The sequence below is a fragment of the Brugia malayi genome, assembly GCF_000002995.4.
Source record: "Brugia malayi strain FR3 genome assembly, contig: Bm_v4_Chr2_contig_001, whole genome shotgun sequence".
In the NCBI taxonomy this organism is placed as follows: Eukaryota; Metazoa; Nematoda; class Chromadorea; order Rhabditida; family Onchocercidae; genus Brugia; species Brugia malayi.
Genome location: NW_025062476.1, coordinates 1,731,589 through 1,742,928, shown reverse-complemented (window position 1 = coordinate 1,742,928; position 11,340 = coordinate 1,731,589). Strand labels below are relative to the sequence as shown.

At 24.6% G+C, this 11,340-nt stretch overlaps 3 protein-coding genes across 3 annotated transcripts; all 3 read right to left on the bottom strand.

The window, feature by feature from the left end:
* Positions 1-1,069: 1,069 nt before the first annotated feature.
* Bm2385 (RH17657p, putative) lies at positions 1,070-2,566 on the bottom strand (the record flags this gene model as incomplete). Its single annotated transcript, XM_001894474.2, has 4 exons — positions 1,070-1,211; positions 1,334-1,505; positions 1,659-1,811; positions 2,512-2,566. The coding sequence occupies 4 exons, from the start codon at positions 2,564-2,566 to the stop codon at positions 1,070-1,072; spliced, it is 522 nt and encodes a 173-aa protein (XP_001894509.2).
* Positions 2,567-4,464: 1,898 nt separating this feature from the next.
* On the bottom strand, positions 4,465-5,403 carry Bm3844 (Transthyretin-like family protein; the record flags this gene model as incomplete). Its single annotated transcript, XM_001894475.2, has 3 exons — positions 4,465-4,602; positions 4,851-4,981; positions 5,238-5,403. The coding sequence occupies 3 exons, from the start codon at positions 5,401-5,403 to the stop codon at positions 4,465-4,467; spliced, it is 435 nt and encodes a 144-aa protein (XP_001894510.2).
* Positions 5,404-7,879: 2,476 nt separating this feature from the next.
* On the bottom strand, positions 7,880-11,243 carry Bma-tub-1 (Uncharacterized protein; the record flags this gene model as incomplete). The annotated part of the gene is made up of 7 exons (XM_043078110.1): positions 7,880-8,013; positions 8,862-8,945; positions 9,178-9,265; positions 9,436-9,540; positions 9,842-9,950; positions 10,514-10,626; positions 11,088-11,243. The coding sequence occupies 7 exons, from the start codon at positions 11,241-11,243 to the stop codon at positions 7,880-7,882; spliced, it is 789 nt and encodes a 262-aa protein (XP_042934044.1).
* Between the last annotated feature and the right edge of the window lie 97 nt (positions 11,244-11,340).

Here is an 11,340-nt window from a genome sequence, read left to right as displayed (position 1 = left end):
TTTTTTTTTCTTTTTTCCTAAGCCTGTTGCGATTTTTTTCATAAAGAATGGAATCAAAAACATTTGAAAGGCATCTAAATTCCCTGAAATCCAATGCCATAGGACTTCTGTGACGGAGAATCTCATGACAATCAACTGCTAAAAATTATCTAAGAATTAGAAAAAAAAAAATTCAAAATTACCCAAGACTATGTATTTATTGATTTTCTTGACATTTATGGTTGTTGACACAAAACGAATGTCATCATATTCGTACTACCATTTAGAACCACTATCGACTTTGGATGCCATTATTTGTTCCAACATACTTCCGCTTAATGTACTTGTAATTTGTTGAGTAATTCTGTTTATAAGTGTTTATAAAAGATTGTTCATTCCGTAAGTTATCATTTAGACATATGTACAGGGATTTTGGAAATTCGTTACATTCATGTCATTCTTGGATGAATTGTTGATTAAATATTCTGAGGAAATATTCATTTGTCAAACATACTACTTCCAAATATTTGAAATTCACAATTCAAGCTAAATTCTTTTTTTTTTCTTTTTTTTTAGAAATGAAAGATCTCGATTTTATCGGAAAAAACACAAGTTTCCTTAAAGTTAGAGTTAGATATGGCATAAGTGTTGCTGTTTCTTGGTAAGCTATGAAGATATAAATGCTCAAACCTTTCTTAAGTCAAAATTTTATCTGTTCAGGAAGTAAACTGATTCCAAGGCAGGTTACCAATCTTAAGGAAAGAATTCTGACTTTGATATGTAAAACTTTCGTTTAAGGAGATATGTAATTTTGAAATCAGTGGTAATTCCATTGATCTTAGAGTAGAAGATTCATATTTTAATGCTGCATTTCTCAAAAAGTCCGGTATTCTAGATCCTTTTAATAGACAGCATATTTTTTACATTAAAAAAAAAAAAAAGCTTCTAAGAAGCTTAGGAGATCTAGAAATATAACAGTGGACAATCTTAAGCATCTTATTATCCATGAACATGTGCAAATCAGACAAGAGAGAAAAACAAAAGCTTAGCCATCTACAACTCTAACTTTGAATATTAAATACAAATTTGTTTAAAATTCGGAAGGTTGATGTTTCATCCTTTCTGCAGCCCATTTTCCATAATCAGTCCATACAGCTGAAACTGGCTCATACCACCATGCTTTATAATCCCAACGTTCACCTTGTAAATGCTCCACACGTTGTTCAATTTTCCTGAAATAGCATCAATAGTTATGTGGATTCATAATTGTTTCTATACATTCTACATTAATTATACGTTCTACAATTAGAGAAAAGAAAAATCTTTCTAAAAAAGAAAGAAAGATTAAACAAACCTCCATCTGCTCAAGATATTTGCTTTCTCGAAATATGCAAGATTGCGTTCGTACTGCTCAATATCTGATGGGCAAAGATATTTCGCAGCCCATTGTTTCAATTTCGTTCTTTCGAACTGCCAGTAGTGAACAGCGGATCCATCAGTTGGCAAATCTTGCAATTCACAAGGTCCTGCAATATAATATTTTCCCAAATAGCGATTTTTGCTTAACTAATATGAAAATTATAGCAATATAATCACTACAGTATGGAATAAATTGTAGAAAAGCAAGTTACTGGGAGGTTAAAATTATTTGAATTGCAATACCGTCAAATGGAAATTACCATAAACAACATGGATAAATCCAAGAAGTAAAACCATCGGCATAATACCAAGGCAAATAACATAGAAATGAGCGATATCTTTGCAACGATTAAAATAAAGAACCGATGGACGTCTATAGAAAATTCGATCAGATGAAAATCTTGCCGGTAAAACTGAAACATTTCTTAATTATGTCAACAAAATATCTACCTGAAAGCAGCAATGAAATACGAAATACTGAATAACGATTTAAAATTTAAACAGTTTTGAACTTAACTGAACTGCCTGTGTTGACATTTTAAAAGAAATGCTGTGCCTATTTTAAGATTCGAAAATGAAATATTTTATTGAAATACTAAATCTCATTGCATTTCGGTGTAGAGCGGTTTGTATGGAACACTTCGTGCTCACAACTACTCGACGGAAAAGCAAAGAATTAGAAATCCAAAAACAGATTAGTTTTCATCAAAGAAACAAAAGATGAAGTTTCATTTTTTGATTTAGTAATCACTTAAGTCAGTTCTAGATAGATGAAAAATCACAATAAAAACCCTCATATGAATCAAGTTTATTGATGCAGGTATTTCAAACATACTAAAGCTGTATTATGTATAACTCGTGCACTACCCAGATTATCTTCATTGTTTACCTCTATTTTATTTAGTCACACTTATGCTAACCATATATATTTACTTAAATTACCTCTTATTTACATAGATAATCTATTTGCTTACATTTTATATTAATACCTATTTGGATAGTATTTACTTGCAAAAACAAAAGACATTTTAAATGAACAAAATCGACATATTAAAATATTTAACCATTTCCGATATATTAATAAGAAAAATATTCAAATGATGTGAAACTTACTGGTTAATCGTGCAACACAAAGACATTGTTTAGCAAGCTTACTGAAAGCTGCCATTGCCGCGTGATACTATTCCGCCGTCACTACTTTACGCCAGAAACTGAAAAAAAAAAAACAACTTTCCAAACAACCAAAAAAAAAATACATGCGCTAACCTGACAGGTAAAAGACAAATTCAGTAACATCCTCCCTTTGGTTGATGAATGAAATGAAGTTTGTAAAAAGTTTATAAATCAATTAGAACTGACAAATCAATCTGCTCAGTTAGAAACGGACTATTGGATGGACAGAAAAATACAGTTGAATGAACACAAAAAAGATTAACTTACATCCAGCGTTAAATCAACAACGAAATAAATATTAGTAATCAATCATAATTTGTAGTCGAAATTCAACATTAAATGAAGTTGAATTTGTTTCAAAACTTAAATCGAATAAATAAGTTTGTTCCAGAATATATTGCAATTAAAAAAACCTTATCAAAATTAAGAGCGAAAAAAATAAACACTGCATACATCTACATATCTAATCCATTAAAAGCAAAAACTTACTGCTATAAAGTTAAAAAAAATGTATATAAACACCTTGTTTACAGATTTCTAATACCTAATCTACAAATTTAAATCTATTAATGTGCAATTTATTATTTCTACTAAAATTGTAATTTATTTAACAGTAAATTTCAAATCTATTAATATGCAATTTATTATTCCTACTAAAACTGTAACTTTATTTAGTAAATATAATTCCACAAAACAACATAATCTTAACTTCAACCTTAACCTTTAACCTTCACCCTTTCCCAAATCCTCAACGTATCACCGGAACATCCGCGAAGACACGGAACACTGAAATTAACACGGCCGAGGGATTTTATTGAGAGACTCACTGTGACACTGAAATAATGGAGCGTAATAGTGCATATTTTGAGAGCTCAGAGAAGGACTGAAGTTCGGTACACTTTCCGGTACAGGGCCGGAAAGTGTATGGGTCGGTTTTTCAGGATTAATTGTTTGGGAATGGTCTACCGGAATTAAGCTATGTTATGAACATTATTCAGGAGCTGAAAGAAATAGAATATTGGTGACTCTCTTCATGACCTTTGACATTTCTCAGGTGATTTAGAAGGTGAATAACAGGTATTAATTATTCATTGTTCATTGCTTTCTTATTATTATGGTACGATTGATATTTTTGTTAAATTCATTCTTTTTCCTCTCTCTCTCTCTCCTCTCTCTCCCCTCTCTCTCTATCTCTTCTCCTATCTTTTTTCCTTCTTTTTGTTTAAAAAAGAATATTTTAAATTAGTACTGAGTATGAGCTTTCAGCTAGGAGATAATTTCATTGAAATTTACTATGGGAATTTGAAGTTAAAAAAGTAATTTAATGAATATAAGTTAATATTGAAATATTAGAAATCAATTATATAAATCAGTGTTGAGATATTATAGTTCAGTCATAACAAACTTGTCTATTTCAAAAAAAAAATTATATGTTTTGTTAAGTTTAAATTCAGATTTCAATAATTTCAAATTTAAGCAAGTAGCAGGAAGTTAAATGATTAAACTATAAAATTTGATCATTTTTATCAGTGCTTATAACTTCCAAATAACAATTTAAGGCAGTTAGCATAATTTAAGTTTCATTAAAATTTCTATTTAAAATCAAAATTCGAAATTTTAAATTAATATAAGATAATGCTTAATTTTAAAAGAAACTTGAAAGAAATAAAGGAAAAAGAAAAATCTTAAAGTTTTGAAAAGAGAAAGAATTTAACAAATGCAACCATATTCATTTATCATTTCTCATTAACAAATCATAGTGTAAGTTATAAAAAGTAGTGATAAACGAGTAAATGAATAAGCACTGATAAGCGGATCACAACAACTGATATAAGTGATATAATTCATACAGATTAACACAATTGATAACTGATATAACATTTGTGATTTTTGCTAATTGATACAACTTCTTTCTTCATCCGGAAATTTGAATTCCATGTTCAGTTCTCCTCCATTAAACCATTGTTTCACATCACTCGAACGAGTAACATACTGATCCGGAATACGGAGGACAACTTTTCGTTGACAAGGCTAAAAAATTCATTACGCTCATATTTCATATTAGCAATCAACTTATGTAATTATATTAATGATTTCCAAAAATTAGATATTGATCACTATCTTTGATAAATTTTATCATGATATGATATGATATTATCAAGAATATCAATCTATTATCAATACTTATTTTACCTTGATTTCATCATCATAATCATGATAAATTTTATCATGATATGATATTATCAAGAATATCAATCTATTATCAATGTTTATTTTACCTTGATTCCATCATCACAATCATGATAAATTTTTAAGACAACATCCATGCCAAAAATTGATCCAACTCCACCTTTTAATTCATAACTACCATCTGCTTTCGTTTTTGTTGCTGCTAATTGATCATCCGTACCTGAATTGATAAATGAAAAATTAATATTATAATAATTATCATACAATTATTTTTGTATTAAATTATTAAAAAATATGATATTCATTAAGAATTTTGATAATTTAAATCATTTTTTTTAAAGCAATTGTTAAACATTAAATAACAAAATAAAATATTGAAAATAGTTCTTCAACAATAAATAAATATTTAAAAATTAGCTTGTTAATTTGAAAATAAGCTAATTTTTTTGTTTTGTTTTTCAGAAAGATTTGCTAACCAATTTTATTTTGATTCCATAATTTGATTTGTGTATTTGGTAAACTTTGATTGCCACATAAAAGACGACCTCGTACACCAACAGATTGTTGTCGAAAACTAATTACTATTACTTGTAGATGGAATATTATAAAAATTAGGAATAGAAAGGTATTTTTTCTTTGCATATTTTCCTATAAAAATTTATTATAATTAAAAAAGATTATTTTTTGAAATTAAAAATGAAATTGTTTTTTTTTTTTTTTGAGATTTTTTCTTGAAAATTTTATTGAAATTTATTATAGTGAAAAAAAAAAAAATACGTTAATTGAAAAGATTATTTTTTGGGAAATATGAAAATCATTTTAGCTTAATATCAATTCTTTTTAAGATTTTTTTTTTTGATCGAAAATTTGGGTATATTATCGGAAATTGTAGTATTAGTGATATAAAATTTGTTATTTAAATAAATTGTCACGAAAAGTGTCACCAATGAGTGAGAGAGGATAAAGGTAAAATAGTGAAAGAGGGAGAGAGAGAGAGAGAGAGAGAGAGAGAGAGAATAATTTATTACACTTTTTAGCAAATAAATTTTGACAAACTTCTTGGTTGATTTGATTTGTTAACCTAATCGAAGTTGTAAAAGAAGGTAAGTATATTAGTTGGCTAAGTAATACCAACTTAAATGCTCTCAATTTGGTAATTTTATGATTTTCCATTGATAGATAATTTTTGTGATTTCCTATTGATTGATTAATTGATCGATCGATTAGTTGATCAAAGAATCGATTGTTTTGGTTTGCATTGCTTACCCAATCTTATTAGTTTTTAAATTTGCAAACAAAACCAAATTAAAAAAATCTAATTCATCTCATGTTGATAAATCCTCCATTAAATTACTCCATTGCAAGAAACATTTCTATTTTTTTTTAAATTTAATTAAAAAAAAAGGGGAGGAGAGAGGAATGAATAATTATGTCAAAGTTGAGTTTTTTGAAAAAAAAAAAAAAAAAAAAAGGATAATGGGAAAATTGGTAAGTTATAATTTAATAAACGTTTATTAAAACTATTAATAGTAATTTTCAATATGAGTTATTTTTGATGTGAAAGAAATAAATGTGATAGTAACTATTAAAAATGTCGTTAGTAGAATTTTGTCAACACCCATAATGAGTCATATTTATTCATTTTTAAACAGGTTTCTTTTTCTTTCTTTTTTTTTTTTTTCCTTCTTATCAGATCTTTTCAAATAGTATTACAAAATTTAGATCCGTCATTTTACATCAATTTCATTCCAATCCAATTTTTCTTTGCTCCCTCAATGTTAATTAAATTGCAAATGATTGCGCAAGTGATTGATATACACGTGAAACGTGAAAGCTTTAAGTTGAAATTATTGCATGATGCATAAGTGATTGATATACACGTGAAACGTGAAAGTTTTAAGTTGAAATTATTGCATGACGCATAAGTGATTGATATACACGTGAAACGTGAAAGCTTTAAATTGAAATTATTGCATGACGCATAAGTGATTGATATACACGTGAAACGTGAAAGCTTTAAGTTGAAATTATTGCATGATGCATAAGTGATTGATATACACGTGAAACGTGAAAGCTTTAAGTTGAAATTATTGTATGACAAATTGTTGAATCATATATTTGTATCAAATAGGCGTATGGAATTTTCTGGTAAAGTTTCTAAAATAAAGTAAAGACCAAAGATCAAAAAAAAGAAATAATTATAAGTATGTGAAATCAAAAATGCGATTTGATTCTTTGGTTTTGGGAGAAATAACAAAGAACGAAGATGCGTTGTTTATTTCGTAGCATTATTATTTGACTAAAAAAAAAAAAAAAAAAAACCAAAATTATTAGTTAAATTTAGATTTAAATTTTAACACTAAAAATTTTATTAATTGTTTGCAAATAGCATTATTATTCGATTAACAAAGACATTTTTTTATTAGTCAAATTTAGATTTAAATTTTAACACTAAAAAGTTTTTCTATTAATTGTTTGCAAAATAAATTTAGCATAAAATTTGAGCGGAAATTAATTCTATCATGTATTTCTATTAAACTAGCATATGAATTTGAACAAAATTGAACATTTCCATTTCATTGTTCATTTTCATTTCATCCTATCATTATGATAATGTATGTTTGAGAATGTCAACTGTCAACCATCTTTAAGATTCTGTCAACTGTCAAACCATCTTTAAAAATTCTGTTTACTTTTTAGCTTTTTCAACTTTATGTGATGTTCCCAACATTTATTCTGCATATCGAATAAAATCAACAGAAGGATTATTTTTTTCTTATTTGTTTAACATTATTTGAAATTTCCAAAAAAAATATTTTTTGTTTTTTTTTTTTTATAAATATTGCATTTTTTTTTTTTTTTGTTTGTTTGATAATTCATTTTATCCTTAACATTTTAGATGCAATGTTTTATTCTTTTAAACTTTATGTTGATATTAAATTATTTGAATTTATCAACATTCTCTTATCATTAAGCAAAAATTTTGTTATTTGCTAACAGTAATACTAATAGAAATACAACAAATTTTTATTCATTGATAGAATTAGAAAAGAAAAAATATTAAAATGTTTACAAAAAAAAAAAAAAAAAAAAAAAAATCGAATAATAAATTAATGAATTATTCGCAGGCAATTTTTCCATGAAAACTAGTCATAGCAATACCAAATGCTTGTAATGCTGATAATGGATAACGAAAATCCATCGTAAATACATCGTAACCAATTCGACCAAATTGCATTACAATATATTTGGCTAGAAAAATAAAGAGAGATAAGAATGTTTGATATGAATTTTTATCAATTTGATAAAGTTACATAAAATTATAATCAATTTGATAAAGTTACTTTGAATTATAATCAATTTGATAAAGTTACATTGAATTATAATCAATTTGATAAAGTTACATAAAATTATAATCAATTTGATAAAGTTACTTTGATAAAGTTACATAAAATTATAATCGATTTGATAAAGTTACATAAAATTATAATCAATTTGATAAAGTTACATTGAATTATAATCAATTTGATAAAGTTACATTGAATTATAATCAATTTGATAAAGTTACATTGAATTATAATCAATTTGATAAAGTTACTTTGATAAAGTTACGTAAAATTTATAATCAATTTGATAAAGTTACATTGAATTATAATCAATTTGATAAAGTTACTTTGATAAAGTTACGTAAAATTATAATCAATTTGATAAAGTTACTTTGATAAAGTTACATAAAATTATAATCGATTTGATAAAGTTACATAAAATTATAATCAATTTGATAAAGTTACATTGAATTGTAATCAATTTGATAAAGTTACATTGAATTATAATCAATTTGATAAAGTTACGTAAAATTATAATCAATTTGATAAAGTTACATTGAATTGTAATCAATTTGATAAAGTTACATTATGGTATATAAACAAAACAATAAACAAAAAATTTTTAAAAAAAATGAAAGTATTTATATGTTTTGTTATAGCAATGAAGATTATTACTTGCAAGAAAATTCATTTTTAGATATTTCTATGAAATTTCTTTTTAATTATTTTAAATTGAAAAATTTGAAATAAAAATAAAAATTTGAAAATGCATACGATCAGCATCATGAATGATTTGAAAATTCTTTACTGATGGCTGTGTAACACGTCCGTAAAAATTAAGTACGTATGATTGTGTATCTGAAAGATTTTACTGGTAGATTTTGTTTTTATTTTTTTTTTAATTTCAAAATAAATGGATTAAAATTTGAATGGAATTATTTTAAAAATAATAATAATAGCAATAATAATAATTATAGTAACAATAACGATAATAATAATAATAAATAATAGTAATAATAACAATAACAATAATAAATAATAATAAATAAATAATAACAATAAATAAATAAATAATAATAATAAATAAAACCTTCATTCCAAACAGGACTTTTGTTATGCATAGCAATCAAATCATCTGCTTTTCGACTCTTCCACCTTTCTAGGATAGATTCTTGTTCCTAAAAAAACAATCACAAATTTTTAAATTTATCAACAATTTCTCATAAAATTTAATGTCAAATAAGTAATTGAAAATTTTTTAAAATTATTTTTTGCTCAAAAAAAAAAATTAAATTAAATTAAAATTTAGATAGATTTCTAATTTTGGTAAATGTCTTAAAAAATTTGCCAATAAAGGACGAATTTCTTGACGTCGATAATTTTCAGCATCACATATACCAGGAATCAAAACAGTCATTTTACGTGGACCTTTGAAACCAAGAACATTAGTATCCTAAAATGTAAAATTAAAATTTCAAATTTGAATTACTAAAAGAAACATAAATAAAATTTAGTAACTAAAATTGTTGCATTCACATCAAAAGAAATAATTTAATTAATGTAAACATTATGGCATAATTCAACTTTTTTTTTTTTTGCTATTCTAATTATTTTCATTTAAAATTTTGTGTAATAATTTATAATTCAAATCTAATAATCATATTCCACTTATAATTGCATTCAATGAAATATGCAAATTTAAGGGGAAATTTTATTTGTAAACAATTTGTTGACACAAAAAAAAAAATGCTTACATAAATGACAGCTGCAAGTTCTTGCCTTACTGAATCACCGATCACCCATGATTTTTTTGGATTTTCACCGTTATCGTATAATGTAAATTGTGTACCCAAAGCATTTGATCTAAATTTTGAAATAACAAAAAACAAAAACAAAAACAAAAAAACAAAATGTTTATTTTAAAAATATTTTTATTATTGTAATATTAATGCACTTATTTCTCTCATTAATTAGCATATATTAACATTTAATCGATAAAATTATCTTTTATTTCAATTTAATTAGATGCAAATATTTGAATAATTGTGTGAAATATGATAAATATTTAAATAATAATTCATTTAATTAATTATTAATTGAAATATTTCGTTGACACTTTTGAAATTGCTAAAGTTGAGCAAATTTGCATAAATAATTCAAAAAGTATTCAATAAGTTTACTGACCTATTAGAATGTTATTTTTTTTAAAAAAAAAAATTTTCTGTATGATCCAAAAATGTTTTACTGTCAAGAAATTAATTACTGTGCAAATATTCCTGACGACAATTGTTTTTTCTAATAAAAATAACGGAATAATAAATCCTGTAACTTTCCTGATAGTATAAATTAAACTTTTGTTTTTATAGATTACCAACATTTTATATTTTAAATTAGTTTATTTCAAATTTAAATTAATATTTATTTACCTGACTTTTCCAACAAACGAATTACCATAACGTTTCAAATCAGTTGGATCAATGGAAATTAAATAATTAGCTGTGGTACTTTTTTTTCGTTTTCGTGCAGCCAAAAGAAAAATCTAAAAATTTTAACATTTATATTTTCAAAAAGAAGAAAAAGTTAAATTTCATAATTACGTTAAATTTTTTTTTTTGGAATTTAATTACTTAAAAACAATTTAAAATTAATTAATTGTTAAAATATAATCAAATATCTTATTTTATTCAAATTATTATTTGATGTTATGAATTTTATTCATAAAACTATCTTCAAAGCATTCCATACTATTTCATTTGCACAAATTAATCAAATGTTTTTTAATTTTTAATCAATTTTTTAATCAGTTAACTAATTATAAAAATATTTTTTTATTAAAATTATTTTATAAAATTTAGCTAACTAATTATAAAATTTATTTCAATAATTTATTATAATAGTTTTTATTCATTTCAAATTTTATATAATTTCAACTTCATTCATTCATTTATATTTTTTTATTTTTTAATTTAATATATTTTACATAAATAAACAATTGTAAACCCTTTTTTCCTCATCTTTTTCAAGATGTAAATAATAAGTTGGATAAATTCCACGATCCACTCCTTTCTTATCTCGTGTTATGCGACACTTATAGGTGACATTTCTTCTTGCTGGTGACGTTACAAATATTTCCAAATTTGTCATAATATCATTCATATCTGGATTTTCAACCACTAAAAAAAAAAAAAAAGTTTTTTTTTTTTTTATAATTCATTTATTTTATTTTTTTTTTTTTTTTTTTTTAATAGCAAAA